The sequence below is a fragment of the Falco biarmicus genome, chromosome 9 (assembly GCF_023638135.1).
Source record: "Falco biarmicus isolate bFalBia1 chromosome 9, bFalBia1.pri, whole genome shotgun sequence".
Taxonomy (NCBI): Eukaryota; Metazoa; Chordata; class Aves; order Falconiformes; family Falconidae; genus Falco; species Falco biarmicus.
In genome coordinates, this window is record NC_079296.1 from 36,469,378 (window position 1) to 36,492,271 (window position 22,894).

Consider the following 22,894-nt stretch of genomic DNA (forward strand, 5'->3'; position numbering starts at 1 on the left):
GATGTGGCCCTGCCCTGCTAGAAGCCTTGACATCCTGGATGCCACTTATCTGCTTCTCCACCTCCCTCTAGCTGACCGCCAGCAAGTTCTATGCATCTCTCTTGTCCATCCCTGCGGACAGCAAACCCCGACCTGTCTGCTGTGCAGGGCAGTAACATCAGTGTCATCGCGTATGTCTTGCTGGGTTCTGGCTTCCAGACTGCCTGGTGTCAGGTGAGCCCTTTCAGTGTCATATCTCTAAGATGTGGCCTCTTTTATTAATCTTTGCAGCTAATGCTGTGGTTCATGCTGTCATTGTGTGTCTTTAATCCTGCAACACAGTGGTCTCACAGGGGACTAGCTCTTCTTGCAGAGCAGTCTTTTTTCCTGCCTGCTGGTTTGGTTGCATCTCTGCAGCCCTCCATTGGCTCAGCCTCAGCTGGTAATCTTGCTTGTTCTCCAGACCCCTCCTGATCTGTCTCTGTCACAGTTTGTCTCTTGCTCACTCTTAAGTGTCAGTTTGCATCCCTGCATAGCCAGAGAGGTCTGCCATCCAGTTAGAAACATGTTCATAAATTTATCTTGGTGCTTTCCCCGGTGTTGTCAGTACGTTCAGAAGGAGCTGCCTGGGAACATCTGCAAACCTTCATGTGCTCCTTGTCCTGTAAAGCTGCAGAAACCCAAGCTTGGTCAGAGGAGTGCCGAGACCTCTGCTGACCAGGCTAGTCATGTTAATTTTTCCTCCTCTTGCTGACGTTCTTTTTCTTTCCTGCAGTTTTTGTTCCATGTCTGGACAGCACTGGGTCCTGTAAGGCTCTGCTTCAGTGTGAGCATGCATGTGGGAACTCATTTCAGCCTAACAGCTACTTCTGGCTTTCAGTGACCTCAGATTTGAACTGTACTCAGAACCAGCACCTGGGCATAAACCCTCCTAATATCATTAATAGCAGTATCTCTAAAAGAGCATGGTGCTCAAGACATAGCATGCCTTTTGCTGCTGCCAAGTCATCAAGGTGCTTTTGGGAATTTCTCAGAACGGTGGCGGCTGAAGCTGCCCTGTATCAAGACACATCTATGGGTAGAGGCAGAAGGTCTGGAGCTGTAGTTCCTGCTCTCCACACTGCTTAGGCACAAGGTGCCCTGGCCTGGGAGCTGTGGGATTATGTTAGCACTGCTCAGTGCCCTGTGCCTCTCAGGAGGGCCTGAAATGTTCCTGGTCCTGCTTACATCAGCTCTAGAGTTCCCATTCTTAGTTTGAAATGTGGAATTTGGTCAGTAGCAGGTATTTGGGGGTTTGCATATGTATAGCCTAGGAATATATGGTGCTTTATTTTTCTGCCCTTTCTTCTCCTGGTATTAGCATAAGGGTTTCTAGATATATTGCTGCCTCTTAGTTCAAGGAGTATATTGCAGCCTCGTATGTCTCTCAATCACTCCAGCAGCCAGTAATGCCACTCTAATACCACTTTATCTCACAGCAGGGTCTCTGCTAGAAAGCACATCAGTAATGAAAAACAGTATTTCAAAACTGTGCCTCACAGAGCAATAAGAGAGCTTATAGATTTGTCCAAAGCAACGGGATTTCTCGGGATACTTGGAGAAATCTGAATAGGTTTCAGTGACAGAAGTGGTATGCTTCTCTTTCTGTGGCAATTTGCTTGTGTGAAACACTGCAGAATTAGGTAAACTCTAGTCTTTGAATGAAGCTTGGTAATAGCGGTAAGGAAGGGAATTGACAAGACCAAGGGGGTGTGTGTGTGAGGATTTCTTCCGGCCATTGAGCATTTGTGAGAGACCCTATTTCTCTCTGAAGCAGTTACCATGACAACCATTTATTTATATTTTATAGCATAGGGTTATGTCAGTGGGTGTATGCTTTCTAACTTTTTTGTGTCTGTGTCTTTAAGACTTTCTATAAGATGAACCTTGTGCTGAAATATGGAACACTTCATGTGTCATTCACACTGTTGTATGGTCAGGGCTTCCAGGCAATGAAGCAGGGCCAAGAGGAGGCTCTTTTGAGGCTAATTTAGTATAAATACGGGGAGGTGGCTCACCTGGACAGGCTCATTACTGGTGTGGTGCAGTGGGAGGTCCAGATGAGTGGATGACCTTGGAAGTCTCCTAGCACAGTCATGTAGGTGTCAGAGTGAGGAGAACTGAAACGTCTGTCTGAGCATGCAGGTGGGAAAGGGAAGAGACTTTGCAGTAATATTGCCGTGAAAAATCACAGTTGGGTCTTTCAGAGCTGTGCAAACGCAGCATTTGCAGCCTTAACAGGCTGCAGATGTAGCATGGAAAAGAAATATGATTGCTGTAATAAATGGCAACCTGTAAATATCAAACATTGCTAATGAGATATTGTATCTTGGAGTGTAAGGGACAGAAAATGGGAAAGGTTTTTCAGCCTGCAGCTCTTCAGTCAGTTCTGAGGAAGTGCTGTTTTTCTGGCTCACTCCTTTGTGGATCAGGGTGGGAGAGGGCATATGGCTGGCACGCAGTATCCTGCTATTAAGAAAAAAACCCAAAACCATAAAGCTGTCTGCAAACATTGGAAGCTCTTAAGACAATAGAGAGGATGCAGCCAGGGAGGAAGAGCCAAGGAGTTTAATCCTTTGCCTTGTCATGTAGAAGGCCTGAAGTGTGTTGTGGTCTATGGTTTCCCTACTACAGGGCCTTAGATTTGGAGGAGCAATGTCCTTGTACTTTGCAAAGAGAGGTGAAGACTCCAGATAAAACCCTTTCTGTGTTGCTTCTGAAGGAGGAAGGCAAAGGTAGAAGTCTAAGTATCAGGAGGGAGGAAAAAAAAGAAATTTTAAGGCTGAGTGGAAATGAGTTGTTGGTTTTTTGACCATGACAATGCAGTGTCACGGAGAGGCATAAGCTAAAACGACCAGTCATCACGTATGGATGGTGCATAAAAGTGATATTCTTCCTGCCTCTCCTTAGAGAGGCATCCTTAGAGGTCCTCATCCTTAGAGGACCCAAGTTTGAACAGTAAATTTTTAGAGAGACTATATAGTCTGATGTGTTTGTATCTGCTGGTGAGTTCCTGCAAATATGCTGCTTTCAGATTCGCCTGTAGGATATGGGGATTCCCTGCTGTGACACCTCGACTCCCCTAATCTGGTGCTCCATTTTTATTAGGGCTGGAAGCCACCGCTTGCCACAAGCTGCTGCAGCTTGTGCTATGAGGAGTGCCTACCTTCCATTCCACAGGGGAGGGAACTGGTGAAAGAGGAGTCTGTCACTGAGAAGCAGTCGGAGAGTGTGGCTTAGATCTCAGTGGATCCTTCTGCCCATCTCTGATGCTGAATCTCACTCCTCGCTCCTGCTTTTGTGGTTGTAGCTTACCTTGAGAGGGTTCCTTAGGTAAGATGTCCATAATGCCCCAAAATCACAGTGTTGACAGGATCATGTCTCTTGGGCTTGTTTTCCTTGGAGGGGGATGTGATTTTTCATTAACAGTAGTTATGAACACATTTCTAGGCTCTGTGTTCTGTTGCTGGCCTTGACGGTCAGGTTGCAGAGGGCTGATAGCACTGGACAGGGTGGCTTCCCATGAGACAACGTGGTGGTTGCTGATAGCATATCATAATCTGGGATTAGAATAAGTGGGTTCAAGCTTTTTGCATCTTGGTGAGCAGCATCGAGCCATGAAGGGCTGCTAAGATGCCTGCAGAATCGTTGCCTGTTCCAGGGAGAGCTACCTCTGATGTAGCATCTATTTTATGCGTGGGAGAAGTGGGATCTGCCAGCCTGTGAAAGAGTAGGGCTGTAAGCAGGGTTTTTAGGAGCTGTCTGAACTACTAGGGAGTAAACCAGAAAGATTATCTAGGTCTTGGCCTGCTCACTGTGTACTGCTCTTCCCTGCTAATCTCACCAGCAGCAGTAGTGTGGCTTGTGGAGGTGATGTGCCATTGCTTTGTCAGCTATCAGCCCACACTCAGGTGTTGGAAAGCTCAGGGGAAAAAGCTGCTTTTGGGACAGGTTAATGTTTACAGTACAAATCATGCTGGGGCAGAAAATAAGGGTAGGGCTTTGGCTTTCTGACCTGTGAACTACTTTCTTGTTACTGTACATCATCTGTGCGTGCTGTGGGAGTGATGTTGGCTGGTTGTCCATGGCCAGGACAAATTGAACCTTCTCCCAGTTTCTGTTATCCAAGCTATTGTTTTGTGATGGGCCAAATGTTCTCTGGCTATGGATACCATTGAAGAAAAAAGGCTGACAGAGAGAAATCATGTCCTGTCATGCATGTTAACAGCAGGATGAATTAAAGGAAGCTGCAAGGCTTTTACTGCAGAGAAGGGAGGGTGGGGAGAAGTGAGATGGAGCCGTCCCTCTTTCCTCTGCTCCTGATGTGCCTGATGTAGTTAGTCTGTGCTTGTTTCAGGCTACTGCGCAGTGCTGAGGTTTGCAATGTGCTTTGCCACTACTAGCATGGTACAATTTGGGGTTTCAGTCAGCAAGGCAGTAATTAGCAGCAGTGGAAAGTGTGTACGTGCTCTCTCTCTTCTGGTCACCACCACTCTTTGCCAGCCTGTCGCTGCTGGAGTGAGCCTCCAGCCTCTGTGTTGTAGGCTGGCTCATCTCTAGTCCATCCATAAGCACTGCTGTGAAGAAGAGTATGGATGTGGTCATTAGGCATGAAAAATGCTGAGTGAGATGTGGGGCATTAAACTCTGACGGACTGAGATATGCAGTGCTTAAACATCTGAAAGGTTTTCTTTCAAACTCAGAAGCACAGCCAGAAAGTTCAAAGCTGTCATTCTCAGTCAGTGGACTTCCTTCAGACAGAGAAGGGCTTCAAGCCTGGCAAGTTGGCTTCTTCTGGAGTTAAAAGTGGACAATACTTAATGCACTGAAGGGAAATGGCCACTAAGTAGAAATAATTGTTTTAATATGGGTGTGTTAACCATCCTCGAGGTATTTTTATAAACATCCTAGAACAAAAGAGCATGTTTCTTAAAGTTGAATGTAACCACTGCTCCACCTGGGAACAGTTCTTCCCCAGCAACAACACGTAGCTCTTCTTATAAAGGGAATTTAAACTTAATTCATCTTAGCAAGCTATAGGGCACATGGGAACAAGAAAAATTTAATTATCAGAGCTGGTATTAGCTGTGCTTGTGTTGTGAGGTGCAACCTGTGTTTAGACAGGATTTAGAGACCGTTTAGAGCTTGTCACTACAGCTGGTTCCAGCTTTATTGCACAAAAAATGGACTTAACTCAGGTTTTAAATCTGTGCTGACTTGTGTTGCGTTCATTGCTGATGGCAGCTGCCACTTTGACAGCTGTGGAAGTCTCCTCTCGAAACCCTGTACGAGTGAGTGCTGCTGTTCCTGGGTCCTGAGTTAGAGCCTATTGTAATGAGCTTCCAGGCTGCCGTTCAGCAGCTCTGATGAAAAGGCAGGCAGGGAGTGTGTGTGTGTGGTGGGGGGCTGCACCTCGTCTGCCAGGCTGAGCTTGCTTGCTTGCAAAGCCTGTGAAATTTTGTTTCTTGTTTCAACTTTGAGTCACTATGAAACCAACCAGTGATGCAAAGGTAAAAGGTTTGATGCCAGTGGCTTGGTACCTGTTCTCTGTAGTATTTATTCCTCTGATGGAGGGGTGTGTGTGGGTAAGACACTTATATATGATTGACTGACTGATTTGTAGGATCACGGGGTCAGCAGCAGCCTGTTCCAGAACCCTGCAAAGCTTCACCTGACTCTTGGGACACTGGTACTTCTGAACGAACAAGAGATCCAGAAAGCATGTGACCTCCTACAGCGATGCAAAGAGGACTTTGTGGAGTAAGTGATAAAAAAGGGATGTCATCACCAAGGACTTGAGTGGGGAAAAAGCAGCAAGCTGTCTTTGACAAGGGACAGCAAAGAGAAAAGCAGCTTGATAGTCTATCTCAACTCTAGAAATTTAGAAAAAGGCCAAATCGTTTCAAATGGAGCAGTAGAAATCACTGAGCAGTCACAGAGTCTAACAGCATCTTGCAGTTCAGCTCAAATCCACAGCATTCCATGAAAACCTGTTCTACTCATTTCGTTTTCTCACATGCCTTCCCGTTATTTTTGTGTGAGCAATTTTTGCTGTTGTCCCCTGCCTGCTGCAGAGGGAGGGATGAGCTCCATTACCTTCATGCGTTGCCTGCAGTGGGCTCTGGCACGCTGCTTCCCTCCTGCCTCAGAGCAGATGCTGAGGTGTCCTTGACATGCATTTCTTAGTGCGGGGAGCTGTATGCAGGGAAGCCAGCATGAGCCATGTGAGTAATCAGTCTGAAACATTCAGTGCTGCTCCAGGACAGTTCAGTGCTGCTCCGGAGCTGGGGCTTTCTTGCTGCCTATTAACGCTGAGCTGCAGATGTTAGGGCTTTAACTGTAAATGTGGTTGAATGACACTGTAATTAGTTTATCTGTCTTCAGCTTAGAAATTGGAGATGGCCTGAGGGATTACTTTATTTATTTCTGCAAAGCCTTTGCACATACAGCACAGATCCTTGATATTTATTTATTTATTGTCTCAGTGCATGAAGAATTAGCCATGCTGTGCTAGCTGATATCTGTGGGAATCAACGCATGGCCAAAATTTGTACCTCTGCTTTTAAAATGATGGCTCCAATTGTTCAGCTGTTGAATGCAAGCACATTTCCAGGAGAAGGCTCTACCCACAGTATTTGGAAAATGCCAGCTTCCTCATAAGTGGATTGAACTGAGGCAGGGAAAACCTTTATTCTCTGTTTCCTTTAGCGGAGGGGGAATCAACACTTGAATGTAACCTTTAGGTTATTTCCCTTGCCACACCCAAATAAATATACTTGCAAAATTAATTTAGGCTCCCTTCTACCCACATAAACCTTCATTAGCATTCATTTACTTTTCTAAATGCAGGTAGTGCCATGTGAAGGTAGATGTACCCCTTTTGACCCTTTTTAGAATATGTGGCCTTTAGTGCTGTCAGTGTGACGTGCACGACAGTACACTTGAACTTTTTCCCTCCCAGTAAACATACTGGGAGGGGAACTCACGCTCTTCTTATTCTACCTGGGAAGCTTTGCTGAGAATCTCAAAGGCAGTCTCTTGAGTAAGCTGTGCAGAAGTGAGCAAGATTAGAGCAAAATTGGGCTCACATTGTTAACTTGTGTTTATTACTTCTGCCTGCCCAGATGCTCCCTGTACTTTCCAGAGACCTCGATGTTAAATGAGACAACGGCACTTACTCACAGGGAGCTTTCACTGCTGCGCCCTGCCTCCCTGTGATGTTCTGGTGGTAAAGGCAAGGAGGCGGCATGTTTGGAAGCAGATACACTTCACAGTGTGTTTGCAGGTGTGGGAGTGCATATTATATCCTGCACACTTTTTCGGTTTTGCCTTCCTGCAAGAGTAGCTGGAGCTGATTTTAAAACAGCTCTATTTACTTCCAGTGTTTGTAAGTGGATGTTGAAATGTACTTAAAACTGCATTCTGTATTGAGTGCTTTTCCCAGTGAAAATCAGCAAGCTTGAGACATTGTGTCACGATTGCTCTCTTCACAGGGAAGGCCAGAGCTTCTCTGGAATGAGAACTTGTTCCATTTTATTGCTGATGGGTTTTCTGAAATGTAAATAGTGATCTTCGTGTTGAGATGGCCTGTGCACACTGGCAAGTTAACTTAATGTATGTCTAAAACACTGAACATACGGATTGAAATGTTTTTACACTGTTGCTTGAGATGATGAGACAGTAGCAGCTGTAGCCTTTTGAGCTTTAGGAATTAGGGAGCCTTTTTTGTGTTTGGTTTTTTTCAGTGCAAACAACCTGAAAGATGTGGGAAAGAATGCCTCAGTGGAGTTCATTGCGCTATATGGTCTATATAACATTTAAGTCCTGCTTAACCTCAAATCCATGTTTAGCTGTAGCAAAAAATGTATTTTATATCATTCCCATAGCAAAACCAAATATTTGGTCTGTGCTTGTGGAGTACTGTTCATTGTATTTCAAAAGCAGGTGTGATGTTTTGCTTTTTAACGTAAGGGATTTCTTGGATTTTAGCCAAATTGCTGGAGGCAAGCCCCTAACTGTGGAAGTGGCAGGAGTGGAGTACATGAACGATGACCCTGCCACGACGGACGTCCTTTATGCCAAAGTCCACATGAAGGATGGCTCGGACCGGTGAGTTCCCCATACTCCTTTCTTTCATTCCTCCTTGATGTGCCATGGCAGCAGGAGTGGTGTGCCAGAGAAACCCTCTGCTGTCTGAAGCTGGTGGGTACTGCTAGAAGTCCTTGGGCCAGCAGTCAGGAAGATGAAGTCATTCTTGCTTCCTAAACTGGTTAAGGCAGTGATGTGTTTGCTCCTTAAATCAGTCACTGGTGGTGCAGCTGAAAGATGTCATTTGTTTCTGTAGCGATCTGTCAGGTTGAATAATGGTATCATGGCTCACACAGTGCTAAGATGGCCAAGGAGATACTCCTGAGATGACTTAGAAAGCAGGACAACTTGGCCTCTGCTGTCTAGTTCCCAACCTGCAATCCAGATTAATTCAGATAGCCTGGCATACTCTGCAGCACTTAATTATTCTTAAAACCCAGTAACACCAGAAGGTCCTCAGAAAAGCATGACTTGGTTACAGAGTTGGTTTTTGTGTCTGTAAGCATCCTGGAACAGGCACTGGATGTGAAAAGTCTGTCTTCTGAGCTGCTGGTGTGAAATCTTGAAGCCTGGTTGGTGTCAGTGCATGTGTTTGTGCTATTTGCCACTGTGGCTGATGGCTCTAGCTCTGCAAAGAGTGCTATCTGGGATGTGGTGGTGTCCGGACAACCTTCCTTCATCTTGTTTTTGGCAAGTACGTCGCCAGTGCCAGCACCATCTTTTCTCTTGGTGCTTTCTGGAGGACTGGGGAAACATAAGAGCTGTTGTACTCCGTGCTGCTTGTTGTGAGGTGCATGGGAAAGAGGGTAGGGGTGTAGCCAGAAGAGCTTTAGCCTTCTCTCTCTGAGCCTTAGCCTTCTCTTTTTCTGGCAGTGCTGCCTTTTTGTTGTCTGTTCCTGTTGCTAGAGGACAGCAGGAGCTAGCAGAGGAGCACGGAGCCATGCAGCTCTGGGAGGGAGGCTGTGAGTAGGGACTGGCTCAGGGAAGAAGGGACATGTTCTGGCATCTCCTTTCCCCAAGGGCTGAGGAGACAAGTGGGGTGGGGGGCTGCTTAAAAGTGCACTTTGGAGGCTGTGTTGAAGCAAGAGATTGGAAGTGGGATAAGGAAATGGGTGGGAAAATGAAAATGTAAAAATTGCTGGGAGGCAGTAGGAATTCAAATTATCTTCTTTTTGGGGCTCTTCCACCTTGAAGTCTGTTCTATCCTGAAAGAGGTAAAGTAAAACAAATGGGGAGGATGGAGGACCAGGACAAGCTAGATATCAGCCAGGAGGCAGAAGTGGAGGGAGAAACAAGGCAGAAGCACTCAGAAGGATGAGACAGAGGCAGACGCTGGGTGACCCAAATGCCCTTTGGTGGGTTTGTGTCCGAAGCGTCAGCTCTGAGAGCTGAGGTATGGGCTCTTTTCTCCTGAGTCACCAACCTCTAGGTCATCTCTGAGGTGTGGTGCTTGCGAGTCTGCTTGCGTCTGCAAATAAGTCTGCAAGCTGAGGAGCTGGTAGAGAAGTCCTGTAACATGTAAGTAGGGTCTAAAGTGGGAGTAATGTCTGCCTGCATCTGGGGACAGCTTGAATTGTTGGTGCTAGCACTATGGTCTGCTTCAGATGCCAGCTGTATCCGTTTTGCTGAGAACCCACTTAGCCGTAATGCTGGCAGAAAATGCTGATGTGCGTTAGGGGCAGCAGAGCTGCTTTTGGCAGGGGAGAGAAACGAGGTCTCCAAGTCCACCTTGCCTTGAAACTGAAAATGACCCTCACCCACCTCACCAAGAAAGGGCTGATGTCTCCTCTGTCCTGCACAGAGGTCTGTTAGCTGAGGTTTTGACCAAACCCAGATCTTGTGCTCTGCATGGCACCTGGAGGCTTCTCTTCCTCTTCTTTTTGTCTTTTTGCATAGCAGTGTGCTCAGAGAGGGCCAAGCATTTTTAAGTTTTTATCCTTGGCCCAGGCCAGTCCTGCCCTCACCTGCAAATTAATTCATCTGGCACTTCTCTCCTAATATAGTTCCTTAACTGTTAGCAAGCATCCAGAAAACACTGAGCTTTGCAGAGGGGAGAGAAGATATTTTTGTGTTGATAGAGAACAGTGAAAGCTTCTTTTGCTTCCTTTGAAATTCCAGCAGACACAGTGTTGGACAGACAGTGGTTATAAAGACTGGACAAATGGTGATCCCTCCAGAAAACTGCATCATTTTCTGGTCTGCTGGATGGATCATTGCTGAGCAGCTCCATGAACCTCTTGCCTGCTAAAACCTGCTGTGCTTTGCTCAGGGAAATGGGGAAAGCAGGTAGAAAGCAGAGTTTCTCAGCTGCAAAGCCAATACTAGAGGAGAGCAGCAGCCACATGGCTGGCTGTGCTGGATCAGACTGTTACAGCCTACATTTGAGAGGTGTGTGCCTTCCTGTCTCATGCAAGACATCTTGCTGGCTTTGTGTAGTTCCTGGCATGGCTGAGGGGTGGAGTTCCTTCCTGATCTTTGGATGATCTTGATCAGCTTAAGCTATAAAGCAGGAGATTTGATTTACCCTGACTTAGCTTGCATAACTGCAGACAGAATGAGGGGTTGGCAAGCCCTTCTGCGCATATAATGGCTCAGACTGAGGGAAGGATCATGCTCTGATGCCTCCCACATGGCAAATAATTTCCATTATAATTCATTCTAATTTGTTTTATTTCCTTGATTAACTTTATAACGTAATAAAGCACCATTTTCACTTGAGCTATTCTCTGTTAATTTGTTTTAGTATTGTCTGTAATGATATTCATTTAATCTTTGTCATTGCTAATTTTAAAAATCACCGAAGTAAAGCCAGAAAGTGGTAGAAAACCATGACAATTGGTAGTTTGAGTCTTGAAATTGTCACATGGGGGTTTGCAGCCCGTGAGGGGCAGTACAAAACCGGCAGTGGGATAGGAGCTGGCATGCAAAGCATGGCAGCCCAGGCTCTGGGGGCCAGCCTCAGAGAGGCCACACTGCCTTTCCCACTGCATCTGAGATGCCAAAGTGCTTGGACCTGGCAGAGCAGAAAGGTGTCTGATCCCTTGGACGCAGTGAGAGAAGCCCAAATTCTTCTGCACAGAAGGATACCCTCTTACCTTGTTTTCAGGGATGGGAAGCTCTTGTTGTCACACATCCTTACTGCTTTGGGTAAGGCTCAGATGCTGCAGAAATATTGCAGGGGACAGCATCAACCTGGAAGTTCCTTCATCTCTTTAGACTTAGGACACATGAGCGCATTGCTCTGATCATCTGCCTGCTCCTGCTGTCTATCCTAGAACAGGTCTGTCCACAGATCTCAGCAGCCGCTTTCATCCCTAACTGAGGCCAGGCAAGAAGGTGGCAATAAGTCCTTTGATTCTGCTTGCTCAGTAGCTCCAAAGCTGGAGCATTCACCGGGATGTGCTGTCTGGGTTTGCGCCCTCTGTCACTACATTCTGGGCTCTCACAGAAATTAAGCCCAGTGACTGGGTTGCTTATTTGGGACAGGGAAGGTTTGAGCTCCAGCCTAGTGTACTGCACAGGTTGCAGTCCCTGAGCAGAGCAGATCCTTCTGGTGTCAAGATGCCTAAGCCCCCCCTGGGGATCTGCAGATTTTAGCATTTGTAAGGAGAGTCACATTGTGTTTCCTGGCAGTAGAAAGATGCATCCTTCAAGTCCCAATAACATCTGTCACTGCGAACAAGCTCTCTGCTATGCTAAATCTGCCCTTCTTCGCGGAATATTTACAGCAGAAGCGATCACCGAGGAAGCTTTGTGAAACAGCCAGAACTTTTTGCATTAGACCTGAATCCTGATGGCTCTGTTCACTTTCCATCAGAGACTAGCTCCCTTTCCCCGTGTGTGTGCAGAGACTTCATTTCACACATGCTGCCCTCACTGGCTGAAAGCAAAAAGCTGACAATGCAAGGGTTTCTCCTTGGTTCACGTGGCTCTGTTCTTTCTCTTTTTGCCTTCCCAGATTGCAGGTGATCGCTGATCAACTGGTGGAGCGGTTTGTGGCCTCTGGCCTGATGCTTAAAGAATGGGATAGAGTGAAACTGCATGCTACAGTCATGAACACTCTCTTCAGGAAAGATCCAAGTGGTGCGTATCCCTTATCCTTACTGATAAATGCATTTTGGCTTTTATGTTTGCTTTTTTAATTTTTGGGGGTTTTGTAATTTCAAGAATACCTACAAGGCTAGTGGGGAGATGTCCGCCGATAAAACCCAGAAGAAAAATGAAAAAGCAATGAGCAGAGCTGGAGAAGGCAGGCATGCTTTGAGCACTTTCTGATTCTTTTCTAAGATTCTCTGTCATAGCTTCAAAACCCCTATCACCCAGTAGCACTCCTGAGGTCTGGGCCATAGAAGAATGCATTCAAGTACCGTGTAAGGTTGTCTGTGTCCCAGTATTAAACTGAAATTCGGTAACAACTCAATGTGCTGTGCTGACCTTTAAACAGGAAGAAAGCGGGATCCTCTTTGGTCAAGTTAAAGATTGCTCATTGGTTTAGGAACATGATTCCAGTGTCTTTCTTGTTAAATAAGATTCAGACTGCTATAAGGCTGGATATGAGCTGTTATTGAATGTATAGCTTTTGCTGTCTCTGCCAAAAGATTGTCTGCTCTAGCAGTCTGTAGCATCATCGCATTACTTTATAAAGCAGCCTCAGATGCATTGCATTTAGGGAGGGGCAGTATATTACAGCCTCATTCTCCATGTGCAAACGTGTGTGTGCTCTGGCATTGCACTAAAGCTTTTCATAGCTTTCTCTGGTGCACTGGCCCCTTTGCAATGCCAGTAAGTTACATCAAGTACTCTCTAGTTACTGCCTCTCTGAGTCTCTGTATGGACAGTGATAAGAACAGATGGTTTCTGTTACGGTTTTCTGGACACCCAGTGGCAGACTCTAGGGATGATTGCTAATGAAGTCAGATAAGAATACTCAAGTGGTAGAAACCCTGAAAAGATGGGGCTTAGCTCTCAAATTGAGCCCTGAAAACTGGTGAAAATGTGAACCCAAAGTGCTGATGTGGCTTTCTGTCAGGTGAGGCACATGGGCAGCTGCATCTGGCGTTACAAGCCTATATTCTGAACAACCCCATGAGGCATGTGAGGCATTTAGACACAATGGTGAGAGCATTAGACAGATAGCCATAGAAGTCACTTTATATTCAATACAGGGTTTGAATAGCATGCTAGATGTGAGTGGGACTTCATAGTTAATGCTGGAGATGAAAAAGAAATATTGAATATATTCACTGAGTGAGGCAGAGGTCCTGTGGAAAGAACAGATCATGTACTTAGGGATTATATAAAAATCCAGACATGCTTTGGGGAAATGGATCTAAGACATAGGCATTTGGCAGTTGCTATAGGCCTAGGTTGCTATTCTTAATGTCTGTGTGTGGCTGCGTGCCCACCCTGCAGAAGCATGCACACGTGCTTCCTGGAGCAGGCAGCAGAGGTTTGCATAGGTGCTGTCCGGATCACACCTGGCACTATGCTTGCATGCTCAGTCTGGTATTTGGTGCTGTTCCAGGTGATGCAAGCACTTGTTGTGCTGACTGTCACTCTGGCAGGATGTGGGATTAAAATCAGCCGGAGAGAAGCAGATGTGTTGCACTGAGCCATCAGCTTTACAGAATCAACCTAGCAGTAGCTATGATTTCGGCTCTTTCCTCCAGCTAACGCAGGTGATCCCAGCAGAGGCACCAATTCCTGTGTGTTCGCCTTGTTCTCTTTAAAATCAAAGTGAAAGTGTTTTTTTGCACTAAGAACTGGGCAAAGAGGGTTTATTAGCTGGTAGCGGACTTTGGGGAGGCAGAGAGTGGGGGGTGAGGTACAGCACACACAGTTCTCCCATCTGAAGCTCATTCTGGTGGTTGCTTTTCTCTTTACAGCTGAAGAGCGAAACAATGTAATGACCGGTAAATCATCTTTCAAGGAGCGGGAGTCATTTAATGGCCGAAATATCCTCAAGGTCAGTACGCAACAATTAGGGAAATCAAGCCAGCTGTGGATATTATATAGCCAAAAGAGGGTGAAACACCTCTTCAAGACTGCTTTTGTCTTAGGCTTATGGGATCTCCCGGTGGGGGGAAAATCTGTTTAGAAAATAAACAATCCAGATCACTCGTAATTGGGAGCTTTACAGTATTTAGCAGAAGCGTTCTTAAAGCTGGTAAGGCTCACATCAGGAGAATGTAGCACGCATGCTAAGTGGGTGTTCATGTTGTCGTTTACTTCGCTCCTGTTTTACCCTGGAGACTCAGGCTCGTGTTGATTCTCAGCCCACCAAAAAGGAGTACTTTGTTGCTCTTGGTTCTACTCACTCATATATATTTATGAAACTAAAACTGACTGCCATTTCATGTACTCTTTGCTTCTTTTTTTTAATCTCTGCTATTGATTTGAATGATTTTGCTCCAGAAAAATAGCTAATAGTGGTAGGGAGTCCCATCAGCCAGCATCTGAGGGCTTTGGCATTTGATCAGAGGGTAGAAAGCAAGATCCCCCAGACTGTGGAGGTGGGTAAGGCTCGAAGGGGAGCATCCTGCAGCCTCCCAGGCTTTGCCAGGCAGGGTTAAGACTGCAGGCAGCCTCTGCCGTTCATCCAGATGGCAGTGTCAGACTAATGCTGTGGTGCTTGGCCCCTGTGAGTGTCCAGAGAGAAAAGACAAGCATGGAAGAGCAGAAATGGAAAACAGCACTGGGTTGTAAGCAAATTCGCAATCCTCATTGTGTGAGGGGATTTGCTGCAGGCAGCTATGATAAGAGGGAGACAGGACAATGCACGAATACACTTGGGAACTGAAAAAAGATGTTCTAGCAACAAAGAGACATGAAAGAGGATGCAGGCTGGATGGGAGTTGGGAAGTCCAGAAGGACTTTAGGGTGCCAGAGGAGGGAAAGGGTACACTTTTTTTGTGTTTATAGTTTTGCTGTATAATGTAATGTGTTAGGCACTAGATGCATGGGGATGTGAAGGCAGGCAGTGGAACTGATTGATCTCCTCTGCGCAGAGGACAAACAAAGGGACAAAATTAGGTTAAGCTCTCATTGTCCTCAAACAGTCTGTGCAAGCGCGGTGTCATGACTCAGCGTCGCCACATGTTGAGTGTTCGGTGTGAGACTGCAGTATTGCAAACTGAAGCAGGAAAGCCACAGACGTGGTCCCTTTCTTAATGTGATCTGCAAGTTTTGGTTAGCTCCTGGTGTCAAGAGAGCTGGCCCCAGAAAGGTGTTTGTCAGGAGCCCTGAGTGCCTGCAGGGACTCAGCTTTCAAGGCATATACCCACATTTTGCTTTGCCCTTTGGTCCTTCTGTTTAAACTTGTCATCAGACTTTAGAGACACGTAGAATCAAACTGTCGGTCTTCCTTAATGCTCCTGATCCAAAAACATTTGTGACCGTGAAGGCATTAACGATGCTCCCTCTACTGGTCACAGCATTTGTGGGCTGCACTGCGGGGTCTGAGGATCTGTGCATCTTGTGGTCTGTGGCGCTTAGAAATGCAACTGCCCTTACCTCAGACGGCTATTGCTTATTCTTGATGCTCTCTGAAATCTGAGCCAATGAAATTTTAAAGCTCCTAATTGATTTTGTACTGATGTAGCCAAAAGAGCTGCTGGCTGTTAGGACTGTTGATAATTACTTCAAAGCATGTCTTGCCGCAAGAAATGTCATCCTTCTCCCCCACCTCCACTACATTTCCTAACCTGCTTGCTTCGTATTTCCCTTTGGTCTCCCACGTGCCTGCAGCAGAACGCCCGTTGGCATTAATTAATTACATGAGTCATAAATAGCTCCAGGCTTCTTACCAGAGGAGCCCAGCCTCAGCCAGCCACTGATGCATTCTAGCATGACCTTGCAAGGATGCGCCAGTTCCCTCCCAGCCCCCTTTTATATACATTATTTATCTTCTGCTCAGGGAAGCTGCCCTCTCACAAAGTGGCTTCATTAACTTTTGCAATAGGATCTAAACGACGGGCTGTTAATGAATGTGGCTGCAGTTAGGCAGGCTGGCTTGCGGGTGCCATCCCCTTGTAGGTAGAATAATGTGCTGTGCATGTGTTTCCAGGCAGTGGGACTCTGCGATAGCTGTGTTGAGTGGCCATGTTCCCACTTGGAAAGCCGACAAAGCACAGCTACTGGTAGGAAGGCATCAAGTCGGAAAATTCAGGTTTCGTCACTCTTATTCCTGTTGTGCAGCTATGACTGGCACTGTCGGGCAGAGGGCTTTGCCTAGCAGAGGGCAGGACCTGAGCTATTAGAGCGCGATGGAGGCACCTCGGTTCTGCTGTTCCAGCCTGGGGCTCCCCATGGTCAGAGCTGGTGTGTGTGTACAGATGCGCTGGCAGCACATGTTTGCTGATAGCATGCCTGCGTTACCCCAGGCTCCAGCTGGTATTTTGCTTTCAGCTGAACTAATCGGAATTTTATTTAATAATCTTTTGTTCTACCCGTCCTGCAGAGTTAAACATACACTCCTATTTGTGCTAATAAATGGTTGTGCAGGCCGATACCTTCCCACACTGCTCAGAAAATAGATCCTGTAGGATGAGTTGCGTTCGGGAGTTTAAATTACTTATGTCTTGAATATCCATGAAAAAGGCTCCCAGGCCTAGCTGGAGCTGAAAGCCCAAGGGAGTGTGTGACCCAAGAGCTGAGTGATACGTGTTTCCCACAAAAGTGCTGGGCGCTTTAGGTTTGTGCTTGTCTAGTCTAGTCCCAAGAAGCTGGGGATGCTTTATGTACTACTTCATGTGGAGAAATACGTATTTCTTCTAGGGTGGCTAGTGGCTAGCTGATCGACTCCTTTGAAATCCGAGTTATGTACCAAAACCTTGCTCCAGTTGGGAGCAAAGCAGCTCATCTTTTGGAGAGTGGAGGGAGGGGGCAGCAATTCACAGCTGAAAGACAGCGGCAGCTCCTTCCCCATGAGAGCAGGGTTGGAGCGGGCAGGCAGCCGGGCCATGGAGAGATGCTGCTTTGGCAGCCGCTCTGCCTTGCCTCCTCCTGTGTCCTGGGTGGTGGCTGTGTGCCCTGCGTCGCAGCTGGCCGAGTGGCACAGTGCTGGCACAGAGGCAGCTGGGGCAGCTGCCTGCATCTCCGGAGATGAGGCTTGGCTGCCTCCAGGCTTTTATTTATTTTGCTTGGTGAAAAAACTAAGGCTGCAGTGAATAAATAAAAACGCAAAGAAATTCAGAAGTACCACCTAGCCAAAATTTCCTATTATACTTTTCAACAGAAAGGAAGGCTTTTTCAGTAGGAAGAAAACCACCTGGACCCTCACTTTCAGTTAAAACTGAATGATTTTTGACTTGAGGTCTGAGAAATGAGGCAAAGAGCAGCCTTTGCCACATTCAAACAAGAAGGAAGCAAATTTTGAGTACAGAAAAAGATGAACCCTGCCGCTTAGCACAGATCTGTGCATTAACAGCTTACAAGATTAAACACTGAGGGAACAGCTACTGAGGTACAACAGCAGAAAGCTGCACAACTTCTGTCTTAGGGCATTAGGGGAGACTTTAAGCTGGGATGCAAAACTGGGAACTGGATCAGTTGAGGCAGTGACACATGCTGCCGTGTCCTGGTCCAGCAGTGACAGCAGAGTGGCCAGTCTGCAGGACTGTGCTGGGGAGGCTTCTAGGTTGGGCAAGGCATAATTCAATGAGGCTTCTCTTCTGAGGCCTGCATACAGGGTATTAAATATTGGGACCATATCTGCTTTCACTTGGAGCAGGGGGAAAGTGCATTTACTGACTGATGTGCCAGGGCTACTGGGGAGCCGATCATAGCAAAGAAATCTGGTAGTGTTTGCTGTTACTGTTTTTGTCTTGCTGGGTAAGAATAGTGCAGTGGCTGTGGTATGCAGTAGTTCAGTTTAAGACATTTGATGCAGTGCCGTAAAGGAGATACAACATAAAAGAAAAATCTTGTCCTGGATAAACCCCCTAACCCCTCAAAATACCCCAAACCCACCAAGCACTAACCAAATTAAAATCTGCCTCTGTATAGAGCTACCATTACAAACTCCACTTGCAGATGAGGAGTGCTTCTTGTGTTCTGCAGCTGTAGGTACCCAGGACTTCTCTGTGTAACTTTTGTTAGTAAATTTAAGGAGGCAGCGTTTTCCTGGTGTATTTTTAAGCTGAGGTGAAATCAAAGGGCCAAAGAACTGCACAAGACTGCCTGGTGTTCGGAAAGGGTAAGAACATCTTTGTTAACCTCAACGAGATGATGAAGATACATATCTGAAGTAGGACTGTCAACTGGAACAAGTACCTAACGGTAAATGGCTGCTTGGAAAGTTTAGAGTTAAAAATACCAAACAAAAATCCACTGGGGTGACAACAGACTGAATAAGAGATTGTGGTGCAGCATCACTGTATCAGAAATAAGCTAGTGCTATCCTTGCCTCGGTTTTACAGAAGAATCAAAAGCAGAAATGAAAGGCTGTATTGCTGCTTTGCAGAGGAGAGGATTTTTGCCTTCAGTTCTGATCCTGCCATTATTGAGGGATACTGAAATGATCAAGGGGGTTCAGCAGTGTGCAATTAGAGCAACAGTGGGATGGGAGGATGTGACAGTTGAGCAGATGAGACTGGAAATCAACGTTTGTATGATCTTGGGGGAAAAAAAGGAGATTAAATTGGGGTTGCCGTGAAAACGCTTTCCTACGAATTATATTCTTCAGGGGGAAAAAAAGGCATATTCACATTATTTGCGTTCGGTGAGAAAGGAATTTGAGCTGGCATTTGAAAAATCAGACTAGACAATAGAGAAAAAATATCTTTGTTGGAGTGTTTGGGCCTTGGAGCAGAGCGACGAGGCGGCGTTGGAGGTATTGAGGGAAGGCTGAGACACTGCACTGAGGAGAACGCAGTGCAGGAAGTGCAGAAGGTTTGTGCTAACTTGCCCGTGTGTGAGAGAGATCTGTTTGGTGACCTTACTGTAAAGGGGAGAAGACTTTTTCTCAGAGGTGCTCAGCACCTCTCTGACTTATTTTAGCAGGAACTGTGAGTGCTAGAAGAGCAAGGATTTGCTGAGAGGGTTATAAAGTTTCTGAATCCTCTTGCCCTTTTCAGGCAGGGCTGCAGGCAGTGCCACAGACCCCTCCAGCCCAGCAGTTCAGCCACTTTGGAGGCGCTGTGGGTGCCTCTGCTTCCCACTCAGTGGGCATCCTGCCTCGTCCTTTCCCTGACATCGCTGATCTGCCACCAGCCAGCCAAGATAACATCACCTCTTTGATCTTAAGAGGACAGTTTTTCTCAGTGGAGCTGGCAGGGGTGGAATTACAGCGGCACCTTAATAGAAGACAGGAACCCAGCACATTAAGTGCAAAAAACCAAACCAAAACCAACCCAACACATTGATTAGCAAAAGCAGGCAGCTCATCCCAAATGTACTATGACCCTTCTGCTGGATCATATCTCAGGTCTGTCCGAATTAATTTACTGGCTCCTTAGCTGGGCTCCTCCTCTCGGTGGTTTGGTCACAGCGAGTAGGTCACACTGATGGGAGCTGTCATCCTAGTATTCCCAGCCATGTCTCAAGCCTCCTGGAATCACTGCAGCAAAGCCAAAGCCCAGCTCTTAAAAATTGTTGCTGCATTTGCTATAATAGGCAGTGCCGGGAGCCACGGGGATGAGGAAAAATGCCGTGCTTAATCATTAATTTCCTTAAACAAGTTGTACTGTAAATCCCTCATGTTTGAGGTGTAGCAGGGTCTGGGAAGTTAGCAGAGCCTTTAATGTGCTGGAGGTTTTTTTATTCTTGTCTGAAAGAGGTGCAAATATTCGGTAACCTCCAAACGTCCCACTTGTATTTGTTTCTTAGTTTGCAGAATGCCTTTCACCATAGCAACTAGGGTTTGATTTCCTCAAGCGCATGAATTTTCATGGATTTGTGTCGGGGGGGGAATGGACCCAAAACCCTGAGCTAAAGCAAAGGTTTTGCAGCGTGGCAGTGGCAGGAGCGCCGCTAGATTTGGCTTATGAAGGAGGGGGAGCCTGGAGGGAGAGGATCTTAGCCGAATAAGGGCCTGCACCTGGCCCCAAATAGTTTTATTTGCAAAAATTCAGGCCTGACAGTTTAGTTTAGACTATTGCTGAATGTCACCCTCCCCACTGCTACATCACCCTCTGGCAGCTGAGGTGGCTTTGCTCCAGTTTTATGAAGAGCTGAGGTTTTGCATGGCAGCAGTCGGGGAAGGATCAGCTGCTTCCGTGTTCACAAAGCTCAGCTGGAAACCTGGTACCCTTCCCAGCCATGGAGGTCAGAAGGGTGTTGTGGGCAGTATGAGGCATGCCTCTGTTAGGTCTGCGGATAAAACCCACCAGGGGAGAGGCAGGAAAATTGCACATGTTAGTAGGAGGGAACAGAGCTCCAGATGATCTTGAGAAATCTGGCAGAAACAAATGGCTGCTGTGAACAAGGGCAGGTCCAGGAGTGAGTGATGGCATTGGTGCAGGATGGAGGACTGCCTTGATACCAGCCCCCCGGACCAGGGTTTGGGTTGTGGGGGACTGCCTTAGAGCACAGGCCAGATGAATCGCTCTGTGGAAGTAAAAGAAAGAGGCAAATATCTGTAAAGTATACCTCTGACTATGCCTAGCACTCAGCCCCTAGCTATAGTAGTTGTCCAGTTTTGGTCACCATGGATGGGTGCAAAGAGCCTAGAAGGCAACAGTAAGATAATTGGAGGGCTAGAAAATGTCTATGAGCTGAGGCTGGAAGTTTAGAGTTGTTTTGAGGCTAATAAAGGGAGGAAAGAGGGCAACACATAGGAAAAACTCTTTAAACCTGCGAAAGCTTTTGCCAGTAGTGGATACCCTGTCTTCCGTGCTCTGATGGTAGGGTGGTAAATAATAGGCTGAAATTGCAGCAAGAGATTAGGTGTTAGGAAAATCTTTGTAATGGGAAGGATAATGAAGCACTGCTCTAGAGGAGCTGGAGAAATGGGTGTTCCAGTTGTTTTGAGGGAGCAGAGGCATCAGTCCAGGATTTGCCACCAGTGAGATCCCTCCTGCCTTAGGAGGAGAGGACAGTGGAGCCAGTGACCTTGTCTGGTTCTTTCTTCAGCTTGTTGCTCTACGATTACTATGTGAAATGTATGCAAAACACCCATAGGATGGCATTTTTGAATGCACCTAAAGCTTCTTGGCATTTATATTGCATTTACTTTGGCTCAGTAAAATAAAAATATAAAAAAGAAACCTCCCATCATACACAGGTAGGATCTTTCTCACTGAACTCCATACACGCTTCTTGCTCTTACATTGGTGGCACTCTTCCAGATAGAGGTGCTTATATTGTTACAGCTTTTCAAGGGATGACACCAGTGATTTAATTGGAAGGACTATTCCTGTGTTCTAGAGGAGATACCCCTGACTTGCATCCCGCGTCTGTAATTTCATTAGCAAGCTGAATGTGAACAATAAAGGAGTTAGTGCTTTGCTTATGATACGGATCAGCTGCGCTTCCAAAAGGTAGGCCACTGGGACGTTTTTGACCAGATTTCCTCCCTCCTGAAGTCTGCATGCGTTATTCTTCCTAAGGGAGATGAGGTGAAAGGGCCTCTGCTGCCACCTTTTAAAACCTGCCAGAGGTTGAAAGAAAGCGAGAGGGGAAGGGCTGTTCCCTGTGTTATCTGGATGGAAGGACTTGATGCTATATTGATGATGGAGAGACACTCCAGAGCCAGCTGCACACTTGCAGAACAAAACAAAACGTCTGCATACACTCGCCAAGCTTTATGGCTGGTGCTTGGAGGCATTGGCACAGGCAGCATGCTCATGGTGATGGCCCAGATGACAACTGCCTTCTCTCTCTGCCCTTCCTAGTCCTCTTTTCCACCCTCGCCTTCTGACTCTGCGCAACATCTTAATCCTTTAACACCTGTGCAGTAATGGAAAGTGTTGGATGCCCCGCCAGCAGTCCCTTAAAAAGGCATGAAACGGAAGCAGTTGCTAATTTGGAGGGTAGGTGGGGAACGCCAGGAAGAGCCACCTCTCTGGATGAGTGCCTGTCTACCTGCTTTTCCTACACTTCTCGTGCATTATTGCTGGCAAGCTTCCAAGCACAATTAAACCTCTGACAAATATTGGCAGAGTAGTGTCCAGAGTGAATAATACAGGAATCAGATATTTCTTTTTTTGGCACCAAACTGTTTCAGAAAACATATTTTGAAAGTTGAATATTTAAGAAAAAAAAATCTATTAATTGAACCAACTCCCCAGATCTTGACATGTTGCCCACCTGTGTCTCATCATCTGGAAGCCACCAGGGAATTTGGTTTGGGGTTCATCTGTCATAGTTTCAGGGAGTTTAGGTCATAAATGGAAAGGGTTTGGGTGCATTTCTCAGGACAAGGACAAAGGAGCTCTGCCAGCAGGTACTGCAGTGTGGGAACGGGAACAGCTTCTGCCGTTTCATTCTGTGTAGAGAACAGCCTTCTGTAGACCATTGAGGTGGTCACCAGGGAGGTGTTGGTAGCATAAATCTGCTAAAGCCAAAACGGGGCGCAGGCAGGCTGGCCCTCGAGGTCCTTTTGCCAGCAGCTTTCCATGGCTGAACTGCGTTCAGGAGTCAGCTTGCCAAGGAGCAACAGAGATGCTGCTCAGACCTGAGAGGCCCTGACAGGTCTGTGTGGGAGGCTGCAGGAGTGAGGCACATTAAGCAGGTGGACGGGATCCCAAAAGCAGGATTGGAGACTGTGGTTCCTGCAGCGAAGGAGGTTAATCAGAAGAGCTATGATGGGTAGAGTTTACTGGAGTTCAGTGGGCCCTTCTTACAGTCC

At 46.6% G+C, this 22,894-nt stretch overlaps 1 protein-coding gene across 4 annotated transcripts in view; it reads left to right on the top strand.

Moving 5' to 3' along the window:
* ASCC1 (activating signal cointegrator 1 complex subunit 1) overlaps positions 1-22,894 on the top strand; it is a 40,373-nt gene that overhangs the window by 7,665 nt on the left and 9,814 nt on the right. For all 4 annotated transcript variants that reach the window (XM_056351581.1, XM_056351580.1, XM_056351583.1 and 1 more), the window contains exons 6-9: positions 5,642-5,778; positions 8,008-8,127; positions 12,065-12,189; positions 13,992-14,071. In XM_056351581.1, the coding sequence (XP_056207556.1) occupies positions 5,642-5,778; positions 8,008-8,127; positions 12,065-12,189; positions 13,992-14,071 (462 nt within the window). The remainder of the gene's footprint in view (positions 1-5,641; positions 5,779-8,007; positions 8,128-12,064; positions 12,190-13,991; positions 14,072-22,894) is intronic.